General features: G+C 49.7%; 8 protein-coding genes across 8 annotated transcripts; 4 read left to right on the top strand and 4 right to left on the bottom strand.

Annotated features, from left to right (window-relative positions):
- Positions 1-1,637: 1,637 nt before the first annotated feature.
- Positions 1,638-3,546, bottom strand: F4807DRAFT_443316 (CTLH/CRA C-terminal to lish motif domain-containing protein). Its single transcript, XM_047999546.1, has 2 exons — positions 3,186-3,546; positions 1,638-3,122 (listed from the first exon to the last, which is right to left on the bottom strand). Exons 1-2 carry the CDS (start codon positions 3,310-3,312, stop codon positions 1,939-1,941), a joined length of 1,311 nt encoding a protein of 436 aa, XP_047849969.1. The 5' UTR covers positions 3,313-3,546; the 3' UTR covers positions 1,638-1,938.
- A 150-nt stretch (positions 3,547-3,696) lies between these two features.
- F4807DRAFT_443315 (uncharacterized protein) lies at positions 3,697-7,209 on the top strand. Its single transcript, XM_047999545.1, has 2 exons — positions 3,697-4,349; positions 4,415-7,209. The coding sequence occupies exons 1-2, from the start codon at positions 4,135-4,137 to the stop codon at positions 6,942-6,944; spliced, it is 2,745 nt and encodes a 914-aa protein (XP_047849968.1). The 5' UTR covers positions 3,697-4,134; the 3' UTR covers positions 6,945-7,209.
- A 317-nt stretch (positions 7,210-7,526) lies between these two features.
- F4807DRAFT_285241 (LETM1-domain-containing protein) lies at positions 7,527-9,673 on the top strand. The gene has a single exon (XM_047994737.1). It carries the CDS (start codon positions 7,683-7,685, stop codon positions 9,321-9,323), a length of 1,641 nt encoding a protein of 546 aa, XP_047849967.1. The 5' UTR covers positions 7,527-7,682; the 3' UTR covers positions 9,324-9,673.
- A 2,314-nt stretch (positions 9,674-11,987) lies between these two features.
- Positions 11,988-13,774, top strand: F4807DRAFT_464732 (uncharacterized protein; the record flags this gene model as incomplete). Its single annotated transcript, XM_048002178.1, has 4 exons — positions 11,988-12,199; positions 12,261-12,531; positions 12,638-12,792; positions 12,862-13,774. The coding sequence occupies 4 exons, from the start codon at positions 11,988-11,990 to the stop codon at positions 13,772-13,774; spliced, it is 1,551 nt and encodes a 516-aa protein (XP_047849966.1).
- Positions 13,775-14,039: 265 nt separating this feature from the next.
- F4807DRAFT_285252 (Golgi CORVET complex core vacuolar protein 8-domain-containing protein) lies at positions 14,040-19,381 on the bottom strand. Its single transcript, XM_047994738.1, has 3 exons — positions 18,960-19,381; positions 18,468-18,906; positions 14,040-18,417 (listed from the first exon to the last, which is right to left on the bottom strand). Exons 1-3 carry the CDS (start codon positions 19,272-19,274, stop codon positions 14,306-14,308), a joined length of 4,866 nt encoding a protein of 1,621 aa, XP_047849965.1. The 5' UTR covers positions 19,275-19,381; the 3' UTR covers positions 14,040-14,305.
- Positions 19,382-19,762: 381 nt separating this feature from the next.
- F4807DRAFT_443309 (uncharacterized protein) lies at positions 19,763-21,393 on the top strand. Its single transcript, XM_047999544.1, has one exon. The coding sequence runs from the start codon at positions 19,957-19,959 to the stop codon at positions 21,106-21,108; it is 1,152 nt and encodes a 383-aa protein (XP_047849964.1). The 5' UTR covers positions 19,763-19,956; the 3' UTR covers positions 21,109-21,393.
- Positions 21,394-21,850: 457 nt separating this feature from the next.
- On the bottom strand, positions 21,851-23,752 carry F4807DRAFT_285236 (uncharacterized protein). The gene is made up of 2 exons (XM_047994736.1): positions 23,350-23,752; positions 21,851-23,282 (listed from the first exon to the last, which is right to left on the bottom strand). The coding sequence occupies exons 1-2, from the start codon at positions 23,643-23,645 to the stop codon at positions 22,097-22,099; spliced, it is 1,482 nt and encodes a 493-aa protein (XP_047849963.1). The 5' UTR covers positions 23,646-23,752; the 3' UTR covers positions 21,851-22,096.
- A 1,161-nt stretch (positions 23,753-24,913) lies between these two features.
- Positions 24,914-25,542, bottom strand: F4807DRAFT_443306 (uncharacterized protein). Its single transcript, XM_047999543.1, has one exon. It carries the CDS (start codon positions 25,214-25,216, stop codon positions 24,998-25,000), a length of 219 nt encoding a protein of 72 aa, XP_047849962.1. The 5' UTR covers positions 25,217-25,542; the 3' UTR covers positions 24,914-24,997.
- Between the last annotated feature and the right edge of the window lie 734 nt (positions 25,543-26,276).

The raw sequence follows: 26,276 nt of genomic DNA, 5'->3' as shown, positions 1-26,276 counted from the left end.
CAAGTAAGGGGTTAGCTTCAGATTGACTATGTTCAAACCCTCTCTATACCCTCTATATACGTCCGACAAAGTGATATCTAGAGATGAGGGGTATATTTCGCCTTGTGGTTAAACGAGCTTCAACAATTGTCCCTTTGATCTACACAAACCTATCCTAAAAAGCAATACGTACCTTATCAGGGAGAGGACCCCTTTTTTTCCAGGATCGTATCCAGCTCATCTTGCATCTCGGCAACGGATAACCGGATTATAGCACACCCCCTCCCCCCAAGGGTCTGGCTACTAGAATCTTGGAGCTAGCGTGCGAAGTCAAGGTTTTTTTATGCCGAAGTTCCGCGCAAACGTCCGCGTCACGGTGGGTCTCCCGAGGAAGACGCCAACAACTACCTATTACGAATAGAACATGCCGGGGCCTACGGCGGACGGAGGGCGGTTTTCTAGGTAACGTACGGCTGTCTCGGCCGACTTACGGTGGTGGGGGGTGAGGGACGGCTTGAGTTTACGGTGGGTGAGTTCGTGAGGTGAAAAGTAGGTAGTTCGGTGTTACGTTTGCTAGGATACTTTGAGTGGTATATACGGGATTCTAGTAGATGCTTTAGATCGTTCTATTCTTTTGGGATTTGTTTCTATGAGTACCTGAAATATTATTAGTAACTGGTGTGATATCAAGGTCTTCCAAGCTCGATAATTAGGCGAGCTTCCCACGGTTTCATAGTTATAATCCTAGGAGCAATGTCCTTAGTAAGATGCCTTGGGTTATATAAAGGGGATTTGCCGATGGAGCTCGAGCTCTTTTGATTAGCCCATCTGGTTATTTTCATCGTAGAACCATCTTTGAATCTCCTCGATCCTGAAGACGGCGATATATTGATAACTGATCCGCGGGATCCTAAAAACTTTGAGCGGGAAAGACCTGAGGATTGGCTAATGTTTCTTGGGGGAATAAAACATGTTGACGAGGATGTAAAGTAAGGATAGGACTTATCGGATTTATACTCGTCGACTACTTACATGTGTCGATAGTAAATATTATGACGTCCTATGCCTAGAGACGTAGGCTATGTTAAAGACGATGTTCGTATCATATACATACGTACGCCTTGTCTCTCCTTTCCTATTTATGGGATTAAAAAGATATAATTCCAGCCGTTCCCCTTGTGTAGTGATACTACATCTCTATAGAAATCTCCCAGTTAGAATTACCTGAGTAAACATGTAATAACATTAAAAACACTCAGTCCTAGCCTTTTTTCCCTACAGAACGGCCTCGTATTAGGACTCATGGTCAATCCAGACACTGTTACTATCAAAATCTAGCGCTAGAGGAAGTTCGTAGTGAAAAGAAAACAGGTCAGATCTGGAGGTAGTAAGGGTTGGGAAACGGGATGTCGTGACCAGGACATGACTTGTATCCCTTAGTTAGCGCTGAGTAACCTCCCCCTTTGAATCAATCATAGGGCACTTGAACAATTCGCGTGACACCAGGAATATACAATCAAGGAGAGGACAGGGAATGTCGAACACGCCGAATACCAACGTAGCACCACGTAATTGAGATTATTGACCGCTGACCTAAGTCCAGAGGTTCCTAACACTCTTTCGTGCCACCGCGTTACAGTAAAGCATTTTCAACAAAACAGGTCAAGTGAGGCAGAGTTTCGAGCATATTATATGAATAACAGCGTCATAAAATTGTATTTACCTCTCACGCATCGATAATGTATATCTACAGCAAAAAAGGAGCGTCTCAGCACTAAAAAATAAAAACGCCTTTGAACCTGCCAGTCACTAAACTCCATAGCCCCACCGCTGTTGACAAACTCGTCCCACTCGTCGCCATACGCCGGAATCGCAATCCAACCCGAGTCTCATGTTACGCCTGAGGTACCCGCACCGCAGTTTAAAATACACGTCGGGGGTCGGACACTGCCGTCTGTCCTACAATATGATCTCCTTGGCGTCCTTGACGATGCCCTCGCTGGGACAGTAGGGACACTTGTACCGACTGCCCTTAGCCAGCTTCTGCAAGCTCTCCCTTGCTAGCACGTGGCCGCACGGCAGGATCACCGGCGGGTTCGATTCCGTTGTCTGGCCCCTGCTGACCGGGCAGACGAAGATGGAGTGGTACATCATGCTCTTGGGAAGCGGCGTCTCGAAGGCGAGCTCGTCCGTCGTCGTCCATTCGGTGCCCTTCGCTTTCGCTAGGGACGTGTATTTGGCCAGTACGGGCAGGGCGAGAGCTCCGGCTGTGGCGGCTACGTACAGAGGTGACTCGGCCGATAATCCTAATAGGGAGCAGAACTCGCGCGTGAACGATGCTGCGACATCCTCGAAGGCCGCTGAGATATCGAACACAGGCCCGTAGGGAGAATCGGCTAGGTTTGGCGAGTAGACTAATGCGCAAGCGAGTTGCTGGATTTCATGTAAATGGCGCTGCTGGAAACGATTGAATGTTGACCTAGCATATTTCAATGCGCCTAGCACACCATTCTCCGGGGAATCGGGCAATCCATTGACGGCGGGACCCTTAAATAACCATATAAATTGTAATTTGCAGAGTTCAAACTCTAGATTTGATCCTCGATTTTCGAGCTCTACGTGGTTTTCTCTTGCCCAGCAAATGGCCGGTATCAGGTCATGGGCTTTGAGGGCGGAAAGGATCGAATACATGTCGGCGAAGGACAATTGTAACGCCCGGGAGTGGAAAGTTGTTAGGTCAGAGGGGATATCGGCGTCTGTTATAGCGATATCTGTGGGTTGTTGAGATTGAGATGACGCTGGATGTAATGTAGATATAGAGGCAGGCGTCTGGGTTCGTGATTGAAAATCTGACGGGGTCTCGGAAGATGGTTGTATTTCGTTTATGAAGGTCGAAGCCACATCAAACTGCCCCTCGCGTAGAAGGTGCATAGCTATAGCTCGATTTATAAGAGCTGAATGGGGCTCCATAGGATCGTGCTCGGTCGGCAGAGTGTCCTTAGAAAACGCCGTTTTGAGAGACTTGTTGAATTCGTTCCATGCCTTGTACACTTGATTCAAGTCACGATTTAACCCATCCAACTCCTCCTTTATCGGGTTCTGCAGCTTCGTGAGGGTTAGACATGTTGTATGAGGATCGTTCGCTAAGAGACGAAATAATTAGCATTAACCAAGAGTCGAGTGAAGGGAGATAAAGGGAGCTTTACCTGCTGCTACCCTCTCCCTCGCGGCGGTTAAAAGATCTATAATCTTGTCTACATCTTCGACGGCGTCGGCTAGCTTAGCTGATTTGCTCAGCTTATCCAAGTCCTTCTGCAGTTGCAGGACGGCCATCTGTTGTCTGAATACTCGATATTAAGGGTGGCGTTAATAGTTTAGTCAAAGCTGCTTTCAACGTTGACTTAGGTATCCGGGTACCTTGTTTGACTGTCGGGTAAGGTATCAATCGTAGGGCAGAATATGTGTTTGTCGTCGATCTGTTGATTATGAGTGTCGAATAGTTGAATTTACAGCCGCCAAAGTTAAGGATGTCGTTATCGGGATAATATCGTAAGTTTGAAGTTGAAGGTTCGAAGTTGCTAAGAATGGCGAGCTGCATTCCCCAGGGCCATGGCGTTGCGATACCGATAAGGATAAGGTGATTACCCGAACTTGGAATTATGCTAAAGATACAGTTTTACACTTGTGTGAATATTGCTTGAAGTTGCAGGTGTGGATCTATCATTTAGCTCGGAAATTGACTGTCTTTTTTTCCCGATAGATGGGTCTTGCCTGCTCCGTCCATTCAACAATGACGCATAAACCCCACAATGGGGCAACATTTTAGCATTCCCCTGGGACTACGTTAGTTAGAATGCGGCCGGCTGTTTCAGGGGTCCAGCTGCCTCCCTTGCCGTGAGTTTAGGTACTGTACATATAGCTATCCGCCAATCTAATCCAGCTATTCCAGCCAATTCAGCTACCTACTTTTCCAAGGTAACATCCGAGATCACCGTCACATGCCAACTTTCCAACTTCTATATTCATACCTTACCATACGATAGTCTTCCGGAACTTTGCCAGACTACCGACGACCGATCACTATGTCCTCGGTCTTGCGGTCCATCACATAATGCATATAAAAACACCACGGAATCGAGGGACAGTAGTGCAGCCATGTCGGCGCGACCGCTTGTATCCTCGAGTGAACCTAGGGTTCACCGAGACGACGAATCCGCATTGATGAGAGCATCGTCGCAAAGGAATTTGGCCCCAGGCCAACTGGACAGCTCATTATCTTCTCTCGACTCTCGCCAAACCACTCCTGCTCCCACCCCTTTGCCCTCAGCATCTCGTCGCCGTGTTATTATTCCAGACCCTGTAGCTTTTAGGTATGTCACGGCAGTTATGTGTGATAGCTGAATAGTTGTAGCGTTGCTAATGTCGCCTCTCATAGATACTTAGAAGAAGACCCCTGCGTTACTGTCGTCGAGCGAAGGCAGGAACTCAAGGGTTACGAGCTATACCTTGTCGAGCAATGGGCTTGTTCCCGTCAGTCACCAACGCTTGTCATCGTTACATATACCGGAGATGAAAAGCATTCGGTTGTGGTCGGGGTGTTGAGTGTCCCGGCCGACGAGAAGGCTTGGTCGTCAAGGTTGCGCCTCTACTTCAAGGCCATCCAACAATACCATGCGCGGCCCAAGGATACGAACCTAGGAGAGTTGATGGTCACGAACCTAAGCAGTTTTCCTTCTGCTTTGACCGTTATATCTGTTCCCGACGGAGACATAAAGACACATCGAAAGGAATTTATCGTCAACGAAGACCTTAAAAGATTGGGCTGTTCCGGTCGGTCTGGCATGACCTTATCCGAACCTACCGGAGCAGCTAAGACCAAGTTCTATCAGTTGTATAAGACCACTGACAAAATACCATTCCCTGATGCTGTAGTCGAACTAGTCAAGATGTGTCAAGTGGCATTATTGTTATTTGGAAAGCTAGACCAAGTTTATATCGACGGATTACTATGCGATATTACCGAAACTGCTATCGGGAATTGGTGGACCGAATTTGGAGCGGAATACTACAATATAGAGCCGGCTGATGGTATCCTGGGGCCCACAACCGTCGCTGCGCTGCTTGGATTATTGGTGGGTGCGCGTAACAGACTAAGCTACTTTGGAGCTCCCGTCCCAAAGGACGTCTTCGACATAGACTCGATGGAGAAAGGTATTTCTCATTTTCAGAAATATCAGAAGCTGGAGAGAAGTCGCCGACTGGATCGACAAACTATGCATAAGCTTCACTCGGCGACGGCAAAAGCGGCCGCAGGCGAGGGCTGGGGTGTGCAGAAGGCAGTTAAGTCGACAATGACCGAAATAGGAGGGAAGCGAGGCGAGATCGTTCTTGGTATGGTCGGCGGTCGAGATAAAGGAGGTATCGGGGACATTGAGGGCCTAGACCTTGACAGGTTTATCAGCCTAGCCTCTGGAGAACGTGCGAAATGGTTATGGCACGGCAAGCCTAAGCGTTCGAATCCGGATAACCACGAAAGACCGATACCTGACATGAGCAATATCCTATTTGGCAAAGATGATCTTTCTGGCCAGGCGAAAAGGGTACATTCGGCGCCTCTGGAGGATGAAGAAGCTCGTCGCCGAGACGAAATTCCAGGTGTTTATTCCACTACCCCTGCGTCTGGTTCTGCGGTTAGTATAGTAGACAGCCCTGGGGAGAAGGACGCACTTCGGCGTGGGTTCAAGAGTGTCGCTCGGGATGCCCGTTCGGGTCTTGGACGGATAAAGGATGCCGTCTATAGTGGCGGTGGCTTACGAAGCCACAATAGCCGGCCGTCAAAAGACGAGTCCTCGGAAACCACCATCTCCGGGCCACGATCCTCCATATTGACGGACTCTTCGGCAGGGATATTAGCAAGTGCAAGTCCAGGTCCAGGCCAAGTCGGTAGAGCGTTTACCTGGAAGAATAAACCGGAGGAGTATCTGAATGGCGTCAAGAAAGAAAGGGAAGTTGAATCCGCACCAGCATCAGTGGCCCTCCTAGGAACTGAGGATACATTACCTAAAGAACCCCGATCAAGCCTTCATGTGAATGGCGAGGCCCAGAAACCGATGAACGGCGACGTTAAGCGAGTATTGCATGCTATGGATATACGGAATGGAGTTACTGCGGCTGTCGAATCCTCGGTAGCCGGCTCTGTTGTCGCTGAGGGTGACTTGCAAGGGCCATTAATGGAGGCGGAACAAAAGTTCAGCGACGGTTTGTCTAGGCTGTACAGACGGCATAGCATCGGTGTCTCACGGCCTCCAGACCGCCGCGCCCCGAATGAAGCCCGATGGGCTCGGAGACTATCCTTTGGGGATGCTGAAGAAGCCGTTCTACGGTGGGAGGAAATAGCCGACCTTGAATTGGACGAAGAAGTGGATAATATGACAGCATCGGAGAAACACGCATACCTCACAGAACTCGCTAGGAGTCTATATGTGGATATTCTTGATGTTAAACAGAGTGTTGAGCCTTGGGTCGATGCGAAGATTAGGGAGGTTGAGGACATCGATGACCATTATGCGCAGCAGCAAGATGAGTTGCAGGAAATCTACGAGAAGCGAACCGATGCATACCGGCGTGCTAAGGACAACTCGCAGGAGGCGGTGGCGGAGCAGCGAGCACGCATCACAGAAGCACTTGGGGAGGTGGGAGTGCAGGCGGCTAAGCTGGAGTATGAGATTAATGCTCTCGTCTCCCGTGTCCAGGATGTTGAAGACGGTGTAGCGCAGTTCGAGATACAAGTGAACGACGTGGAGCGGAGAGCTGACGAGCTGAAGATGCAGCTTGAGACGGAGAGCTGGTTACATTGGGCTGTGCGGACGCTGACGGGCATTGGGACGGGTCCGAATATTACGAGACCACGACCGGAACCAAAACCCGAGTCAAGGTCAAAGTCAAAAACACAGCAGAAGAGATGATCATCGGTTTCTCTTCTTTTCTTTAGTCCTTCTAACTGTTACATATTTTCTCGGAGATTGTTATTTCTTTTTTGATTAAATCTATTATGGTTTAGGAAAAAAGGGGCAAGGGCAAGCATAGCATTTGGCAAAGCGAGCATTCGGAGTCTGGCGAGTTGATCATCCTCACTTACGAAATACATGTATTTCTAGATACCCGGCCGGTGCAATAGATTATATATTCGTTTCATCATTGGCATAATAATTATTCTATTTTGTGTTAAAAGTGTACTATCTGGTAGGTAGCGCTGGTAGCGTAGATGTCTGATTCGTATAGTAAATTAATTGTATTATGTAAGGTAATGCCGAAAGCCAGGTGGTTCCAACTGGGCGTGTTCTGATGTCATTGGTGGATCGGGTGGGTCTCTAATTATCTAATCATGTCCGAGCCGGGGCAATGGACGGAGATCTGTTGAGTAAAAGAAGGAGAAAAGAAGAAAAAGAACGGGCCAGATCCTTACTATCAGCACGTGATTCACATGCCCGACGGACTTATCGGGCTACGGTACCTAATTAACCTGCTCATGGAAATGAAAAGCAGCCCTTTCAACCGTTCAACTTCATTCCGATCCTTCTTAACGCTTACTCACGTCTACGCGTACACAAACAAATACCACCATTCCCTTTCCACCGGATCGCCCTTCCTTCCACCTTATACCTACATAGGTATCTAGAGTCTATCGTTATCCCCAGTTCGAAATGAGCGCATCCTCTAAAGCTGCCCAGAGGGCAGTGATCATAAACCCTTTTGCCGGGAGGACGGCGGCTCGGCCCGGCCTTTCTCTTCCATCAGCTTATCTCGGACGCCAAAACCGTCAATTACCCTCAGATCTTATGGCGCGAGCCCTTCTAATCCCCATTCGAAGCATATCAACCGAACGGCATTCAGTTGGCCCGCATAATGGCCCACCTCCTGGATTCAACGCAGAGCTAGCTAAGAAACCGCTCCCAAAAACAGAGACGTCGACGAAGAAAGCCTCCGACGCGAAGACAGAGCCCGTCAAGGACGTCGGCGCAGCAAAGACGACACAACCTTCTGCTACTGAGGCTAAGACCTTGACCGAGTTGGCAGCGAAGAAGAATGCGGAGGTTGAAAAACAAGAGGAGAAGCAGGAGAAAAAGCTGACTCTGGGACAAAAGATCAAGCATGAACTCCAGCATTACTGGGATGGCACGAAGCTTCTGGCCACTGAAGTGAAGATCAGCAGCAAACTGGCGCTGAAAATGGCCGCCGGCTACGAACTCACCCGACGAGAGAACCGACAACTTCAGCGGACAGTTCAGGACCTTGGCCGTCTGGTGCCATTCTCGGTCTTCGTCATCGTTCCTTTTGCTGAGGCCCTTCTGCCTATCGCCCTAAAGCTATTCCCTAACATGCTTCCAAGCACGTACGAAGCTCAACAATCCAAAGACAAGAAAGCCGCGACATTGCGAGCAACCCGTAAGGAGGTCAGTTCCTTCCTTCGCGACACTATGAAAGAGACCGGGCTGCCTCTGTCGCCTAGTACGACACAGAAGGAGGAGTTCGCTACGTTCTTCCGAAAATTGCGCGCTACTGGAGAGCAGCCAAGCACGGACGACGTCATCAAAGTCTGCAAGGCTTTTAGGGATGACTTGACTCTCGACAATTTGTCGAGACCACAGTTGGTGTCTATGTGCCGTTATATGAATCTGAACACGTTCGGCACGGATATCATGCTCCGGTATCAGATCCGTCACAGAATGCGACAAATCAAGAGGGATGACAAGGCGATTAGCTTCGAGGGCGTTGACAGCCTTAACGTCTCTGAGCTGCAGACAGCATGTGCTAGCCGAGGTATCAAGACGCACACAGTATCTCCTGCTAGGCTACGGGAGGACCTCCAATCCTGGTTGGACCTACGGTTGAAGCATGGCGTTCCTTCAACGCTGCTCGTGCTAAGCAACGCTTACATGTACGGCCAAAAGACTGAGGGCGGGTTCCACAGCCAGATCGAGGCTTTGACCGGTGTGCTGTCGTCTATTCCTGAAGAGCTCTACCACGAGATCGAACTTGAGGTGCACAACGCCGAGGGTGCGGCGACCAACAAGCAGCGACTCGAGGTTCTGAAGGAACAGCAGGATCTGATCGAGGAAGAGAACGAGCAGAACCAGGAGAACCAGGACACCGGTCTCGCCACACCTAAGGATGTGGACGACATTGATGAGAAGGATGACCGGGCTGCTTTAGCCGCCGCGGAGCAGGGCCTCGAAAAGGAGGTGGTGGGCGAGGCTGTCGACGCCGAGGCCGACCAGCTCCAGGCCAAGGACTCACAACAGGAAGAGAAGAAGGTCGAAGAGGCGAAGAAAAACGAGAGCTAAATTCGCTCGCCGACTAAGCCTATCACAAGTACCTACGAGACTAAGCTAGAGGAGCGGCTAGCAAAAAAAAAACCAAGGTGTACGGAACGAACACAAACATCACATCACCAACTATTTACCGCATCGCTTCTCTTTTGTTTAAAGAAAAAAAAACTTAACTTACCTACATGTAACAGCCATGTATTATTCCCAATTGGCAACACGAGGCCTAGATTGCCAGTGTATCACAAAGCGATTAAGAGGGGTGTTTGTCGGATGGGGGGAGTAGCGGTTTACAACATTACAAATTCCCTTTGCCTTATTCTTATTGGAAGCGGGAATGGGCGGGAATAGGTAGGGGGAAGGGGGCGGGTTTATAACTGGGCTCTTATCATAGAAAAGACATCCATCACCATCATCTCTTGTCCCTTAGCACAGTGGAATTGAATTAGGAACGGCGGAAATAGACTATGCCTTGACTTTTTTTTTTGTGTGCGCGCGGGGATTTTTGGCTCCTCTTTTCTTGTTGGCTTTGTTGATGAAGTGACTCGTGTGAAATGGTGCGTTAGTTGGAGAGAGGTTTTTTTTTATATGCTCCGATGTCGTGGTGTCGAGTCAGTCGATACACGTGGGCTTTTGACGGCTCTTTGGGGGGATGACATGTGACATGTGAATATCGGCAAATGGACCGAATCTACGGCAATACAGCCCATTCCGAGATCATGTCGAGGTTAGGGAAACACTGCTGGTTAGGGAATGGCAGAGTTGCACGTCGGCACAATTCTTAGGTTGTGAATGTGACGGCGTACGGGCTTGGAAAGTTGTTAAGTGCGGAATTGTGGTTATATTCAATATTGGAATTTGGCCCATGTCTATTATAAGTAGCATCGTAGAGCGTGCTAGCTAGGTGGCTAAGTATTATCAATCTTGGTTTATCTCACATAGAGGCCCTGTCGGGGAACGCCAAGCTTCTACCACTACCTCTTAGTTAGGACCTCTATCCCCGATGCGGTCGCTCGTGCCTGTGGGGATAGGGACCCGGCGGTCGGTGTAGGATGCAGGAATGGTGTATTTTTATATCTTATGTATGCGGGTTGCGCATGACATTGATGACGAGGGCTGCTTAATGTAGTATTCAAAGGGTTTTTGCTCGTCAGCTTTGTTAAGGGTACGAAGGAAGAAGTGGAGGGTTCTTTGGAAAGGGGAAAATGGCTGTTCTCAGCCTCAGCCTAACTGCTTAATCCACCCAGGGGGCTATTAGGGGACCGGGAGAAAAAGGTGGAAATGCTGGCGCTGGCTTCTATGCGGGAACCCCTGCCGCTTGCGAAACAGGGCTGTTCCCCTAGGGGTCGGCAGAATTATGTGCTACCTGGGAACCGTTGTTAAGGGGGATGGGGAGGTGGCGTAGCGCAACGGCGGCCGTCCAACCAATCAATCGTTTTCGCGAGGGCTGCGATTTTAAGAATTAGGGAGAGTTACATACCTAACACATCGTTAGGGATCTGCCCAGCAAGGCTATGAGGACGGGCTGTTTGTCCTCCCATGCATGCATGCAAAGCTATGCTCTCCTGGTGGTCTTGGACCGGAGCCGCCTACGTTACATAGAGTGATCTGAGCTTAAATAAAAATCCCGGTTTCCGTTTACGGAAGGAGGGCGAGATGGATCTTGTCTTAGACTGGATAGGATGAGGAGATATTATTGTGTTACCCAGGTACATACCTACCCGATTCGATGTTGCAGCTGAACGGAGCCGTTCCCCTTCGAACGGTGCGGCAGGGCTTGTTACCTGTTACTTGCTGCGTTTGTTACGTTAGGTAAGACATGCAGGAGTGGCTGCTGAGTCTGCAGAAGTTCGGACGATACACTTTGAGATGGGAAAACGGTATTTACGGATTGAAGAAAAACAAGAAGCAAGGGAAGGTAGGCGATATGAAGGGGCTTCCGATTTCGCTTGGTTAAGTTATATTATTCGAGAATATCGCTGATTGTTCATATCCAGGAGTACCGTCAACCGTCACGATGTTTGCTGTTCCATAAACCAAAGTGACCAAAGTGACGCGTATACGACAGAAAATAGATAATGTTCGCCTACGTGCCTCGTGTATAGTGCGTAATGCGGGATGGGCTAATAATTAATGTGAGCAAAGCGGTCCGATGTTGATTGATTAGTTCTTCAAGCACCAACGACCGTTTACGGCTTGGCGGATGCTTATTTCGGTTTCATAGCCGGGTTGGCAAGGTTGAAATCTGAACAAGCAGCTCTCAACCCCCTGTCCAGAATCCTGCTATCGCCCCGTCGAAAGAAATGCTACCTTACCACACTGCCCAGGACTAGGGACGTACATACGGCACAAGCCGATTCTAGTTCGAAGGAGACGAGATTAGATCAGATGATGGCGCCGATAGATAATACTGAGTGGGGAGGTGAAGGGACCGGAGGAGCTGTCTGAAGTATATACACTCACGATGGCCCGGCTATTTGGGCACTTACATCATGAGCCTTGTGCGCCGTTGAGAGTTTCTTCGTGGAGGACATATACGTTCCTTATACATATTCACTCTTTTACTTCACTCTTTTACTCCACGACTCTGGCATCTTCCGGTCGGTATTCAAGCCGAGTCGACATTCGTTCATTTACATTCTTTTACATTCGTTTAATAGGGGATACGGAAAACCCGTCACCATGTACAACCTCCTCTCTCTCGTTCTGGCCTGCTCCTCGTTGGCGATAGCGAAACCTATCGCTGATGTATCGGCGTTTCAAGGTATCACCGAACGCGATGTAGAACTCCTGCCGCGATACGGTCCTCACACAAGGGGTGTGATGGTTAGGCGTGATGCTAATAAGACCTTTGACTTGGGCTTTGAAGCCAATGACGTGACGTTGTTCTCTGGGTAAATACCTGAGACCCATCTCCCCCATACAGCCGTATCCCTATGCTAATGCAAGAAACAGTTCATGGCCAGGGCCCACAGGCACGAGTCTCTCCCTCGATCTTTCCTGTGTCGAGTGCAAGACCTTTGGCGAGCTTAACGCGTTCATGGAGTTCCCGGACAACCTCGAAGAGCTGCTGAAGGACCTGAAGGACTTCAACCCGTTCAACGATGCCAGCCTTACAGTCGGTTTCCAGGGAGTCGGTGCTCTCGTGGACCTCAGCGTCACGACCACAGGAACTGGTCATTTCACTATACCGTTGTACAAGACCGAGTCTCCTCTTGGCATCACCGTGAGTTATACTGCTCTTATTTTAAGAATCCTGGTTTCAAAAGGGATCGGGAAAGGGGGCATCGTCTGAGGTCAAGAATACAATTTACTAATAGAGACAACCCTAGGGCCCGGGATTCCAAGCTGGCATCTCCTTCGGCGTAGACCTCATCATCGGCATCACAGCCGAGATCGAGACGGAAGGTGGCTTCGAGGTCACCATCCCCGACGGATCGTCATTTACCATCAACCTAGACGAGAAGGTTGGAAACGTCGGCAAGTTGTAAGTCATTCCTCTCTTTCCTATAGATATATTTATATATATAAGAAACCCATCTAACCCCCCACCCAGCACCGGCGCCTCCGCAACCCTCCTCCCCCTCTCCGTCGACGCGCCCGCCACCGTAACCGTAGCCCTGCGCGTAGCAGTCCAAGGCGGGATCGAGCTGCCCTCCGTACCTCTGCTCGAAGCTAAGGCCATCGCAGGCGCGTACATCAACATCCCCGAGGTGATCCTCGGTGAGCAATTCAGCCTGCCTCCCGCGAACGGCAGCGACTGCATCCTGCCGGTGAGCGCGGAGATCAACATCAACGCGGGCGCCTTCGTCGACATCGGCGTCGAGATCGCCGACGTGACGCTCGGCGACTACGACCCGACCGTCAGCACGACGTTCTTCGACGCCGCGACGAGCACGTGCTTTATCACCGCGGGCCAGACCACGTCCACGCCGCTTATCACCGGAACGGGACCTGGTGCAGTTGCATCCGCGACATCGACGCTAGCATGCCCCTCGCCGCTCGTAACTTCCACCGCGACCACGACGAGCACGTACACGGTGACGTCCTGCGCCGCCGCCGTGGTCAACTGTCCGAACAGCCTGACGCAAGTCATCGTCGTCACGGACACCCTCACCCAGACCAGTTCCTCGTGCCCCGTATCCACTGCTGCTTCCTCCGCCGCTGCTTCCCTCGCCGACGCGCCATTCGTTAACGCGACGGCGACGGCGACGGCGCAGTACCTAACTCTTACGAGTCTGAGCGCGCCCGTGACGAACTCGTTGAGCGTCGCGGCGTCGGTCGTGACGCCGCAGAGCTCGCTTATCACCGGGTCCGCGTACGTTACTGCGTCGGCGTCGGCGTCGGTGGCGGAGGACGAGGAGGGGGGTGCCAAGGAGGTCGCGACGCCGACGAGTTTGGTTTCCGTGTCGGCTCGCACGCCGTGCTCCAAGGTTACGCCGGCGCCGTCGTCGTCTTCGGCGGCTTAGGCGGGGTTCTAACCGCGGGGTTACTAGGTTAGATAGGCGGATCGATGTACGATATCTTGTTATGTGGAATTTAATATTCGGGATGATTACTACGATGTCGGGATACGAAATTGGACGTATGTTTGAGTGTACAGATAAGAGAAGAGATACCATAGGTGGAAGGGACGGGATGAGATGGAACCCGGCTGCATAGGATGGCTTCAATAGTTAAGGCCTAGGGACGTTTCATTTCTTATAAATAAATTTGTGACGCGGTGTATAAATATTTCCAACTACATATCTACGTTCTCCGGTGGAATGATATCGTGTTACAAGAATTCGGGTCACTTAACTATAGGTATCTTGAGAAACATAAAGGAGTACTTTCATCATTTACAACCCCAGAAATAACCTATCATTCAAGTCTCCGTAACGTCTTAATTCTAGCGCTCGACCCTAAAAAATCGAGAGACGACGTATAAGTACCTCCCTACCGTACTGTACACAGAAATACAACGGCTATCCAGCCCAACCCCTTCCCCTTTTCCTACCCTAGCCGTCGATAGGACACCTATACTCCGCTTCGCGGCCAAACTCATCCACCTCCCTATGGACGCCGTTCGCTCCCTGCTTCGCCTGTAGTGCATCCAAGCAATCCTTGTGATATATGTGTCTGCAAGCCAGAACGACGAGCGGGCCAAGGGGCTGATCTCTCCTCTTTGCGTAAACTTCTCCGTTCGTCTCGATAGCTTGGCCCCGGACGTCCTGTGTGCCGTTTGCCACCTGCTCCTCTGATGAGCTGGGACCGTTACCGCTATCAGTGCTCTTGTCCTTTCCTTTTCCCTTATATGTCTCGCCCTCCTCTATTGGAGATTCGGCCTTGCCTTTCCCACGCGCGATAGCCGAGTTGGCGACCACGGCTTTCCTTTCCTCCCGTTTCCTATTTTCGATAGCTTGTTTCTCCTCCCAAGCTTCAAAGACGTTACCAGCTACCCCTGGGCCCCAAACCCGCTTCCCGCAAGCTTCACAAGTAGAACCTCTAGGTCGCCACCCACGCTGTCGGAGCTCCACAGCTTGTTTGACATTGACGAATAGCTGTTGCTCCAGGAGTCTGTTGGAAAGTCGCAGTATTGATTCTTCGTATGCATAGGCGGAGAATATTGATGTCAACACGGCTCGTAAGTCTGCAAGGTTAGGAGAGCTGGCAGCTGCACGAGTGAGAAAGGCTCGAAGAATTCGAAGAAACGTGAGGCTGCCTCCAGATTTTGCAACAAGACGGTTGGTAGATAGGCCCGCGCTTTCAGTGGACGTTGCGGTCATAAGTGCCGTGAATGTGTGTTGTACAAGTGAGCGCAAGAGTGCCACCAGTTTGTCGCTATCAAGAACTGGCGTTGGTGAAGCTGTGCTCGAGACTTTGATTGGTTGAGAGGGGGAAACAACAGATGACAGACGCCTCGTAATCTGGACGGTGGTATCTATTAAGTCAAGCCACAACACTTCATCGGGTAAAAGATCGCTAGGCGACGGCGAGCTTCGTCGACCAATTGCGTTAAGTTTCTTGGACGTCTTCATCTGGCCTTGGCACAGCCATATACCGACATGTGTATAATTTTGTAACCCCCTGAGTAATTCCTCGGCAGCTTCTTTGACGTCAATACCGTCGGTATGGTCATCGGCATTTGCCACCAAACCCTGAAGAGCCGATTCCAATGTTTCTAAATGTCTCGTCAAACGGCCCATAGCATCTTGCACTTGTCCTTCTCGAGCCATAAGGATAACCACAGCATCGATGACCCCAGTGTCTTCCATGGTGGGTAGTAACTTGTCAAGCCTAAGGTTTGTGGCTTGCACGATACCAACATAATCGGACACGTGGGAAGAGTTATATCGACACATGAGCTGCACGTATTGTTCGATGAAATCCCGATCCAATGCTGTAGTCGTCTGCTCTGAAGTTTCATAGTCAGGCTCAAGGAGAGCTTTGAGGTAATCGTATTGTAATTCCGAGCCTTTTTCAAGTGAGTCTAAGACGAATCTGTGTAAATTAGGCGCATATGCAGCTAAAGTTTGAGCAGCTCGGATTGGATCGAGTTCAACAAGTTCCCGTGAATGTTGTTTGATAACATCTTGTACCTCATGAACATATCTCTTAGGGAGGCTAGGATGAGGCTGCAAGCATTCCGCAATGCATTCGAAGACTTCTGTCTGATCTTCTGGGTCTTCGAAGTAGGTCTGCAACAACTTCGCATATTGCTTATCATTCCTATATATCCGTTTTAGAATACGATAGAAACAAGCTTTCTTAAACAGAGGGATCATTGGTGATATGTCTGGTGGTTGGTACACGGAGAGTAGATATTCTGCGCTTAGCTGGGCATCCTCCGCCAGATCTATTCCGGGATAGCGGCATAACCCAATTAAGACCTTATCTAGAGTAGAACCGGGGATGAGAAGATATTGAGGGAACTTGGGTAGATTTCGGGCAATAAACATGTCCAGATATATGGTATCTGCAGGGTCAAAATCGTTCGGATTCATAATCTCGAGCAGGATTGACACGACATATTGACGATCAACCGTCAAGCCGAATATTTGCTCTTCTGGTAAGTCTTTTCCGGTTCCGCCGTTCAGCTGTTTCTCCTGGGAATCATTCAGGAACGGATCTTCGAACGCTTCGTTTAGCGCGCTTAGGAAGCTCGGGGCATCATACTGTAGTATCATCCTTAGATATGGAAATGATGGCTCTTCCGTCTGCGTCGGTTGGGTGCGAAATATCGTGTTGTTGCCTTTAGGCCAGACTATACTCTTCCCGGAAAAGAGAAACCAGTATAGCTCGGCTTTGGCCTGTGAAGCTACTCCATCTTGCATCCTCTCACCCGTAGGATATACCCTCCCAGTTAAGGTATAAGAAAGGTAAGGGAACATCTTAACAGCGTTAACCCCATGGTGCTCATGCTCCATGAAATTCTCCGGGGTATTCTGCATTAGGGGTATCAAAAGAGTAAGTAGATCGATGAGGGGTGTTATATAATCAAATAACGCTTGGTTCCAGACGTAAATAAGAGCATCGTAGAGGCCATGCTTCTTACAAAGCGAAGTAATCTGATCGATATCGAGCGTGGTCGTTTCCATGTGACAAATCACCTCTTCTAGCCGGCTTTCCCAACCCCTGCTAACAAAGTGAGTGACCATCGCTTTAACCGCAGTTGGTGGCACAGTCGATATCGTTTTTTCAAGGATATATGGCTCCAGAACCTCTAGAAATATGCCTTCGGCATCGCCATCTTCGTACCATTCGTACATCTCGTCAAAGAGGAAGTCGAGGTCCCCGACGCTTTGGCAAGCAATAAAGCAGGTTTCCGTAAGATGTCGCAGCTGTTGATCATCTACCGAGGATTTGTTCTTTTTCCGCTGTCCAAATACATATTTAAGAGACGCTCTCATTATCTCCATTACCTTGTCACGAACCATTCGATGCCTTAAAGTAGCATCTTCGGGGAGGCCCACCGTCAACTTGTTAGCATCGCCTGTGTAGTACGAGGTCGCTAGTTGAATTGCTCCGATATAGTCGCCATTCTCCATCAAAGCTATCAGTCGATCCGCCCAGTTGGACAAGGCCCCAATTGATACGTCATTAAATCCCAACAGGAAGATACGTCCCTTATATGCTTTGAAACTCATGTAGAAGGCATCGGCAACAACGCCATGCATGGAGGTATCATCTTCATCAAGCTGCTCAACTAGATTGTGCAGTTGACTGGAGAAGAGATCAGCGTGATATATGTATTTGTGGATAAGATCAAAAGCTTCCGTCATCCTCATCGACCGATCTTCAAGGACAATGAGCCTCTGGGTAATGGTCAGAACGGTCAAGACAGAACGGCTGAGCCATTGGACCGCTACAATTGCTTCCTCGCACTTCCACCTAGAACGTGCTTTGAACTTCAATAGCGGCGGTTTGTCCTTATCGTCCGATGGTATTTCATCTACGTCCAATACAGTGAGTACGTTAGACCAGCAGTATACCAGCTTCACCTTAGACATCGTACTACCCGTGTTGGGATCTGGTACTTTTAGTTTGACAGCTGGAAACCACGCCAAACAACCGGTCATGGCACTGTGTGGTGCTACATCTTTTGGTCTGGCTGATTTGTGCTGAGTTTGCGCAATGGGTGTGGTAGAGACTATGACAAGTAGATAAGGGGTGAGCATAGCAGTAAGTCCCATCGTATCTGTCGCTCGCTCCACATTCCCAAGTGGCAGTGAAGAAAAGCCCAGTACGGTACTAGGCTTAAGGGGTTTACCCGATGCAGGAGGTGGCGCATCGGGATATCGACCCAAAATCCTGAAAGTCTTGACCGTTCGTCCAAGGGCGCCAGTACCCCGAGTCGCCAGGTGAGAAAACGCCATGCCGCGATCGTCGGCGGAGACTAGGGCAGTATGCCTAGTGCCTAGGAAGCCTAAATGTGTTATAGATACGTGCGGCATATGGCCATCCGTTGTCCGGTGTTGCACTTGAGAGTCATCAAGGGGCGGTATATGTAGGAATGGTCGAGAGGCCCTGCTAGTATCCCACGTGAATATGTTTCCGCTTGCATGACCGCCAGCTATCGTCGTATAGTCAGCGGATATAGCAATGGCGGTAATCGGCCCGGATTCGACAGCTGTGATTTGTCAACACTATGATATAGAAAGTTCATAAATGGCGACCGACCTTTAGTGCCTGGGCCGATAATCATTTTCAAATTTTGGTTATAATCAAACATTAAGATTATGCCTTTGGAGGTTCCCAACACGATCGAGGCAGACACGGCTATACACGTAGGGGAACCCAAGCTCCGCTTTCCGGATTCAGAGAAAGCCTGTCCGTTCAATTTCTTGAGTTTCGTCCATCGCACAACCTCCCACGGAGGCGTAGGAGTTTCCGCGTCGCCCACTTCTAAGAAAAATTGACTGCTCAATGACGCCTGTCTACTATGCCCGGAGAGAAATGCAGGCGAGCCTGGTCGTGGAGAGAGCACGGATGATGGGGAGGATATACGCGATTGGAATCGTCGGTCGAAGGGCCTAAACGAAGGTGTCGGACTATTTAGCCCAGGGCGCGAGGCTAGAGATGGGACCCTACTACTTCCAGGGGAAGATATCATAGAACCCTAGAAAAGGGGTTAGTTCAAGTCTTTCCTGACGATACTATAGTATCGCGTACCTGAAGAGAAGGTGAGTCATCCGGCACGGAGAGTAGAGAGTCTATTGGACTCCCAACTCTTCGGGGTATACCCTCAGCTGATCCCGCTTCCGACGCATCATCGCGATCCTTCAGCAGTTGATGATACCGATTTGCGATAGCTCCATTGCCGGTAGGTTGGGTGGATATGATGCTCTCTTGGTCATCCTCTCCCTCAACATCAGCTACCTCTTCATGTCCCTGTTCTCCCTTGATTGTCTCCTCATCGCTCGAGGCCGCGTCACCGTTTTCTCCGTTTTCTCCATTTGGAGATAGATCTAGATGATCATCGTCCATGTTGACAGCCCATCTCTGTCCGAGGAAGGCAAGCTCATCGAGATATCAGCATCGGTCGCATGACTTCAATAACTATCGATTGTGGTATTTCGTCGCGTCGTAAATCTTATTAAACTAAGTCGTTGTATTACCGTTGTATTATCGTTGCCGGAGCAGTCGGTTCTTGAAAATTGCGTAGTAAGCTAATAGCTCAATTATCAACTTCGTAGCTCTATCAAAAGCCAAGATTCAGATCGTGAATATCGTAATGGAATCGCTGGATTCTATTTTTCGCGGAACGCGGATCGTTTTTTGTTGAATTAGGTTTGAGGTATGTACAAGAAAGGAGTGGCACAAATAAGTTTAGCATTTGATATGGCTATCGCAGCTTCTCTGAATCCATTCACTGCCTTACGTACCTCATAGGCACCGAGCCAAGCTAGCTCAGCCTTATTATTAGCAAACATACCACTGCCAATCAGCGGTCGTTATCAGCTAAGAAGCGCTGAGGGATAAGCGACGCACGAGCCAACGTGATGCAACTAACCACCCCAATTTCAATCGAGACCCCTGTTTATTCGCCCAAATCCCTGCACCTACAAAGTAAACTTTCAGTGTCTTTCTAGATTTCAAGATTCAAATCGCAACATTAAGCTTTCTATTTCCGCCATTGCCGACACTTACAACCTCGATATCCACTACAATGTCGTCCATAGGACCGCAACTGCCACCGCACCTTTCGAAACGCAAGCGTACTCCTGACGACGAATCTCCAGAATCGCCAGCAGCAAAACAACGAGCTACAGACCGCAACCAAGACGAAGTAGATCTCGACAGCGACGATGAGGACGACTACGGCCCATCCGCACCTGCACCTGCGCCTCCGACCAAAGGACCTATAGGGCCTTCCCTACCACCTCTAAACACAGATGAGGTCGAATTAGAGGACAGCGACGACGACGCCATCGGCCCATCAGCTCCTCCACCGCCTCCCACAGCAAAACCCCAAACAAAACCTTCTATAGGCCCTACACTCCCATCCACAAACCGCGACGAAATCCCATCAGAAACCGCAGACTCCTCAGACTCTGAAATGGGACCAGCACCAAAACCCGCCTCAGCGCCCACGAAACGCGTACAAGGTCCCGCCCCACCACCAGCCGCCCTCTCCGAGCGTCCTCCGGACCCAGCCTCAGATTCGGACTCCGATTCCGACGACGGCTACGGCCCAGCCCTCCCAACCTCATCCTCGCACCAAGCGCGCCAAACCGCCGCTCTCGCAGCATCCGCGGCCCGCGCCGCCGAAGAAGGCGCCGCAAAACCACAACGCGACGAATGGATGCTCGCGCTCCCCACCTCATCCGGGTCACGAGCGCCGGACCCAACAAAACTCAAAAGCCGACGCTTCGCCTCGGGACCACGCGCCAACACGGACCCCAGCCGGGGCTCTAGCGGCGGCGAGATAGCCAGCATATGGACCGAAACCCCGGAACAAAAACGCAAGCGTCTCGAGAACGCCGTGCTCGGGCGGGACACCTCTTCCTCCACCTCCACAGCCACCACCGGGAACAGCACGAACCAAGGAAAGAAGACAGACCTAGACGCGGAGCAAGCGGCGCGCATCCGCGGGTACACGGAGGCGACGCGCGGCAAGTCGCTGTACGAGGAGCACCAGGCGTCGCGCAAGGGGCGCCAGCTGGCCCCCGACGAAGAGGAAGACGACCCGAGCAAGCGCGCCTTCGACCGCGAGAAGGACGTGCGGTCCGGCGGCCGCATCAGCGCCGGCCAGCGGCGCGAGCTGATGAGCCGCGCTGCGGACTTCGGGGGCCGGTTTGCGAAGGGGAAATATCTGTGATGTGATGTTGGATGTGAATGTGATGTGGTGTGATGTGAGGAAGGGAGGGGCCTACAAATAGGCGGGAGGATGTAGGTTAGACAGATGAAAAGATACGTATATGTCTACGTATGACGATGAGGAGAGGGGAAGGGACTAGATTTGAATGTCGACTCAAGATACCCTATTCACCGTTTATGTGCTGCTAGGTAGTGCTAGACTGCAAAAACAACGATAGATTCATTTTACGAAACGTATCGATGCTTGAGATAACCAAGTAATTCCCATGCATCGTAGTCACTCACATACCAAGCCAATGTCATGTCGAATAATAAATTATTATTCTCGCGTTCTGCTGTCCGCTATTCCTCTGCATGAGATACATTGCCACTTCCGGTGGCCAACAACCACCAACCCTTCGTTAGAGCGGGTAGGTGACTCCATAATTCAAAAAGTTCGAACAGCCTCCCGCTTACTCTTCCATGCAAGCTATTTCAACAACTCTTTAGAACAATAACCTTTGCCAAACAGCCCGCCCGCTTGTAGCCTCGAACGCGAAAACACCGCCTACTCCTACAAAATGCATGTGACGCCTCCCAACAAACCAGGCTCGGCTCAGCTCAGCCCCCTTTTTTTCACAGGCGTGGGGTCTAGACCGAAACCCTGAAACCTAAGTTATGACAATGACGAAGTGTCTCAGGTTTCCTTCTAGACATCGCCAATATATCATAACCGAAGGTTAACTCCTCACAACCCTCACATTGTGCTCCCGCCTTCTTGCTCGGCCTACTCAATCCTTCGCATCGGACAGGTAGGTATTAGCAGAATATCAACAGCCGTAGGAAAAGTGAAGATGAAAAGAGAAATTCAGAGCACACAATAAGGGTATGATATGCGAGCTCATTTCGCGATGTCGTGTACATGATATAATCGAAAAAGCCACCAGTAAACAATGTAACATTTATATATTCCGTTGATTAAGCCGACGTTCTATGGAGATTAGGAATTCTTAATTCGCCGTAGTTCCCGACGGCCGTACACCTGCTTCCAACTGCGAGGGCGTGGTATTTGCGGCGCCGTTAGCACCGGAAGCAGTGACATCATCAGCTTCCGCTGTCTGCCCGTTGCGTTCCCTTCGCATCAGCTCATTCAACCTGAATGGTGGGAGTCGACTGCGAACTCTTGTGAAAAGACCTGCGTTATCCGATGCGGCCGGCTGCGGTTCGGGGTGGCGTCGGCGGTCTGCGCGATTTCTCTCCCATATTCGAGGAGGTCGACTATAATTGGACGATTCCGTACCCACACCCCCGAAGCGACCCGGAATCATACCACGCGGGCCTCCCCGGAAATTACTCCACGAAGTAAACGTACGTTGCGGAGTCCTCGGCAAGCTCATACGGCCATTGTTTCGAGTCGGATCAACGTTAGGGGATGTAGGACTAGTCGGGTCCCCGTCTGCAGGAGGCGGGCGGGGTTTAGGTGTATAGTAGTCGGCCTTGCAGAGAGGACAGGAAGCCCTCCGGTTGGTTAACCAGGGATCGATGCAAACTGCGTGGAAAGCGTGACCACAGGTCAAGCCACGGATATCGTCATCGTCCTCGAGCGTGTCGATACAGATAGCGCACGTGTCGCCCTGTGTACCAACAAGCTCGGGAGGCAGGGCGGCATCTATGTGCTCGTCCTCGTCGTCTTCATCGACGCTTGCACGGCGATCATGATCTTTCGTAATAGTACTCTCGGCGGTTTTTGATTGGGTAAGAGTGTTTTCAGCAGCAACGTTATCGTCCGATGCGTTGTCCTGGATCCCCGGGCTGGTGTTCGGCTTTTCGTGACCTACAGGTTCCGGAATAGCGGCAGAGTCAGGGTGCTCTTCAGTATGAGATGGTTCCTTAGATGGTATTTCTGGCACGACACCTTCGACGCTCATTACGCTATTAGCGCGACTCGCTGGTGCAGATACGCCGCCGGCAGTTGGCAATCCTTCTCTCGCACGTGCTGACACCCAAGCCTTGTATTTCATCATAGGGAATTTTTCATTGACTTCGTCCATAGTCATCAACTTCTTCTCACGACGTCTTCTATGCGGCCGGGCAGGCATATTCTCAAGGTTGATGGGCTCGCCATTTTCATCCAATCCTCGCAGCTGTCGATTTCGAGCATTATATCTGAAACAATACTTAACGCCGACAATAATCCTATTCCACGGAATTAGAACAAAACGAGAGGATACGGCTATAGATTATATCATCAATATTGGCTCACCATAGGTTCGTGAAGACAACGCCAAACCCCAACGCAACAAAGAATAGCAAAGGAGAGCTAGTCGACGACTGTCCACCATTGTTCTGATCGTTATTGTTGCTGTTGCCAGCGGAAGGGTCTGGGGATGCGGTCGGCGAAGTTGTCGACGAAATGGAAGAGCCGGATGTGGGAGACGGAGACGGCGTCGCAGAGCCGCTTGAACTCAATACTGTCGAAGTGGCCTGCCGAATTTGATATTCGACGGCCCTTGCGACCAAATGGGCGCCATCGGCCACGACTTGATTGAGAGCGACCATCTTCGCAACTGGAAATGCCTATTGGAAATTAGATTTCGGAGGCAGCCGATTCAAAATCCAAGCGAGGAGGTCATTGGCAAAAAGCCTCGACTTGATGGCCGGAAATGGACTGATGATCCTATCAACACGGTCGTACCCCGAACTGCGATGCCATTTACTACTAGAATCGCCCGAATAGAGATTGTATCGAGTCAGCGATGGGAGATATCGGCAACTAGCAAAGTGTGCACGATATTCGTCGTCTTTGTTTGTTAGTTGAGTTCCAAGATGCAAAAGCCAAGGTTTGAGGAGAAAAGATGGCAAAAACGACAAAATGACAAATGTAGCCGACCGTTCCAGTAGCGGCAGCGATAGCGCCAAGTATAGGCGAGTTGGAAGGAACAATAATGTCTTGAAAGTTAGAGGCGTTAGTTCGGTCTTTAGCCAAGGGGACGGGTGGAGAAAGAGAAAGGTGCGACCGCAAAGAACAAGGGGGACTAATGGAGGGAAAAGGAAGGATTTGGGGGGTGACGGTCCTGTGATGCAGTGCCAGAGAGTGCGCAAGCACAGCCAGAACAACCAGAACAGCCAAGTGCAGCCAAGTTCAAAGACGGAACTGGCCAGACGGTTGGATCGGGGCTGGGGACGGCTGGGGCGGTTTTGGCCTTTCGGCTTGAATGATAGGTGGCGGTGGGTCCTTCAATCAACCAATAAAACGGTGGCCCCAGCGCCTAGGTGAAGGACCATGGCATGTCTAAACCGAACAAGGAAATGGAGATGCATACGTGCATCTATGTACCTACTAGAACTGACTAGGTATTTAGGTATGTGCAGGTAGTCAACCCCCGTCAACCCCGTTTCGGGTCGTGGTTTTAGGCCATGATAAATAAACAGGAGATACCAAATATCAAATACACTGAATCCGGTGCAGTTGGTAGAGTTTGTCAATTGCGTGGATACATACCAGTATTGGCGATAGTAGCAAACAAAAACAAGTACACCTTAATAACGTTCCATACAGTAAATTCACCGTACGTACCTAATGCTTAGGTGAGTTGGCTGATTACATCATGAATTGATCATGCATGTAGTAATATAGGTGGGAGCAAGGAAAGAGATCGGCAATGTGACTTGCAGATAGTGGGTTGATGGCTTTTCTATTGGTTCCAATCTATTGAATTTGAGTTTCGAGACGGGCAGGGCCAAAACGGTCATCAACGTTATGCTAAATTTCGAGTTGTAAACCTTCTAACGGCTGAAATATTAAATGCTAAATACATACGTATTTGACGTTCTATAACTGAGAACATGTAGTTTCGGGACATCACGTTGCTAAGTAGGTACAAATATACTATTTTCAGTTCTTATGAGGCTTAACGAAACCCGTTCCGTAGTTTCGGCAATGGTAACAATGAAAATAAATAAGGATTAAATCTCCTTATACGTGCGTATGCATATCGCAACCTGAAAAGTATTGTTGTTGGTTGCGCAGATACTAATTTCAGATCTATAGTAAGTGACCAGATAGCTGGATGGGCGCTTAGATACAGGCTAGCGTACCCCTGAAGCATTATTAGCGTAGATGCCGCCATTGTCTCCGTGTCGCTGTCGAACACATCGCAAGCTTCCAAGATTACCAGAATGAAATGGAAACAAATAAAAAGAGATTGTATTTGCTAGAATATCATATCGTGTTGCCAGTATAAATGACCTGTGTTACGATTATGCGTTCTCGTCAGGCCATCTTGTAGGAGCACATGTACATAACTGTTCCATGCGAGCATGTTATATTCCCAGATAACATAGCATATAGGATGATTTTACGACTGTAGCAGGTCAAGTTCAACACCAATTCGTTGTTTTCTTCTAGTGTATCGTGAGTTGTAATACCCAAGGCTGCATATATGCATCAATGCTCAAGATCCCGAAGCTCCCGCTGCTTAGTGGACATCGGGAGCTAATTAAGGAATTAGAGATCTAGGTAATAACGACTGTCGGTATAGTAGTACTACGTAAGCGTAGCAGGGCATGAGTTCCATACGCTTATTCGAGCATGATACAAAACCCGTAGATAGGTAGTACAGTAAGACGCGACAGCATGGTGGTTAGGTACTTATGATACAAGTGAAACTGCCAGCATTAGCTTGTCGCGAAATTTATCCATACAGGTATGCAATTGTAGCCCCTGACTTCATTCAAAGTTCAACGACTATGAGCGACACTATGGTGTGCCGCTCAGGTCTAAAATAACACAAATTAACGTTATGTCAGGTTCAAAATGTTTGCTCTGTCATAATTTGGAATTAGCGACAACCGTAGCTTAAATTTAGTTGGATGATTCCCACATGTCAGTAAGAATGCGGCTATGTTGTTCTAGTAAGTCTCGGCCATCTTTATTGCGCCGGCAGTATGTCTATGCGACCCTTGTTAGTATTCCACGAATCATCGGAGTAATACTCGTACAGTATCAAAGAGGATCTCTTACCTGTCCAGATTAAGTCATCCGTGCCACATGCGCCAAGCTAATGATCTGTATTAAACTCCTAAACTTCAGCCTTTAACGTTGGTGAGCTTTTGTCCTCGCTGTCCTCGTTGAGCCCACTGCCGTCTTCGTAATCCAAACCCCATCAGTTAAATCCCAGGCGAACCGAG

This window comes from Annulohypoxylon truncatum, assembly GCF_022578515.1.
Source record: "Annulohypoxylon truncatum strain CBS 140777 unplaced genomic scaffold F4807scaffold_43, whole genome shotgun sequence".
NCBI lineage: Eukaryota > Fungi > Ascomycota > Sordariomycetes > Xylariales > Hypoxylaceae > Annulohypoxylon > Annulohypoxylon truncatum.
This window is presented reverse-complemented; position numbering and strand designations above follow the sequence as displayed.

Coding starts and splice junctions, on each gene's coding strand:
- F4807DRAFT_443309 (XM_047999544.1), top strand. CDS start 19,957: ATGTCGTCCATAGGACCGCAACTGCCACCGCACCTTTCGAAACGCAAG.
- F4807DRAFT_285236 (XM_047994736.1), bottom strand. CDS start 23,645: ATGGTCGCTCTCAATCAAGTCGTGGCCGATGGCGCCCATTTGGTCGCA. Junction 23,283..23,349: donor GTTGTCTTCACGAACCTATG/GTGAGCCAATAT, acceptor TCCGTGGAATAG/GATTATTGTCGGCGTTAAGT.
- F4807DRAFT_443306 (XM_047999543.1), bottom strand. CDS start 25,216: ATGGCGGCATCTACGCTAATAATGCTTCAGGGGTACGCTAGCCTGTAT.
- F4807DRAFT_285241 (XM_047994737.1), top strand. CDS start 7,683: ATGAGCGCATCCTCTAAAGCTGCCCAGAGGGCAGTGATCATAAACCCT.
- F4807DRAFT_443315 (XM_047999545.1), top strand. CDS start 4,135: ATGTCGGCGCGACCGCTTGTATCCTCGAGTGAACCTAGGGTTCACCGA. Junction 4,350..4,414: donor CCAGACCCTGTAGCTTTTAG/GTATGTCACGGC, acceptor CGCCTCTCATAG/ATACTTAGAAGAAGACCCCT.
- F4807DRAFT_285252 (XM_047994738.1), bottom strand. CDS start 19,274: ATGGACGATGATCATCTAGATCTATCTCCAAATGGAGAAAACGGAGAA. Junction 18,907..18,959: donor ATGACTCACCTTCTCTTCAG/GTACGCGATACT, acceptor CCCCTTTTCTAG/GGTTCTATGATATCTTCCCC. Junction 18,418..18,467: donor TATCGGCCCAGGCACTAAAG/GTCGGTCGCCAT, acceptor GACAAATCACAG/CTGTCGAATCCGGGCCGATT.
- F4807DRAFT_443316 (XM_047999546.1), bottom strand. CDS start 3,312: ATGGCCGTCCTGCAACTGCAGAAGGACTTGGATAAGCTGAGCAAATCA. Junction 3,123..3,185: donor GAGGGAGAGGGTAGCAGCAG/GTAAAGCTCCCT, acceptor TTCGTCTCTTAG/CGAACGATCCTCATACAACA.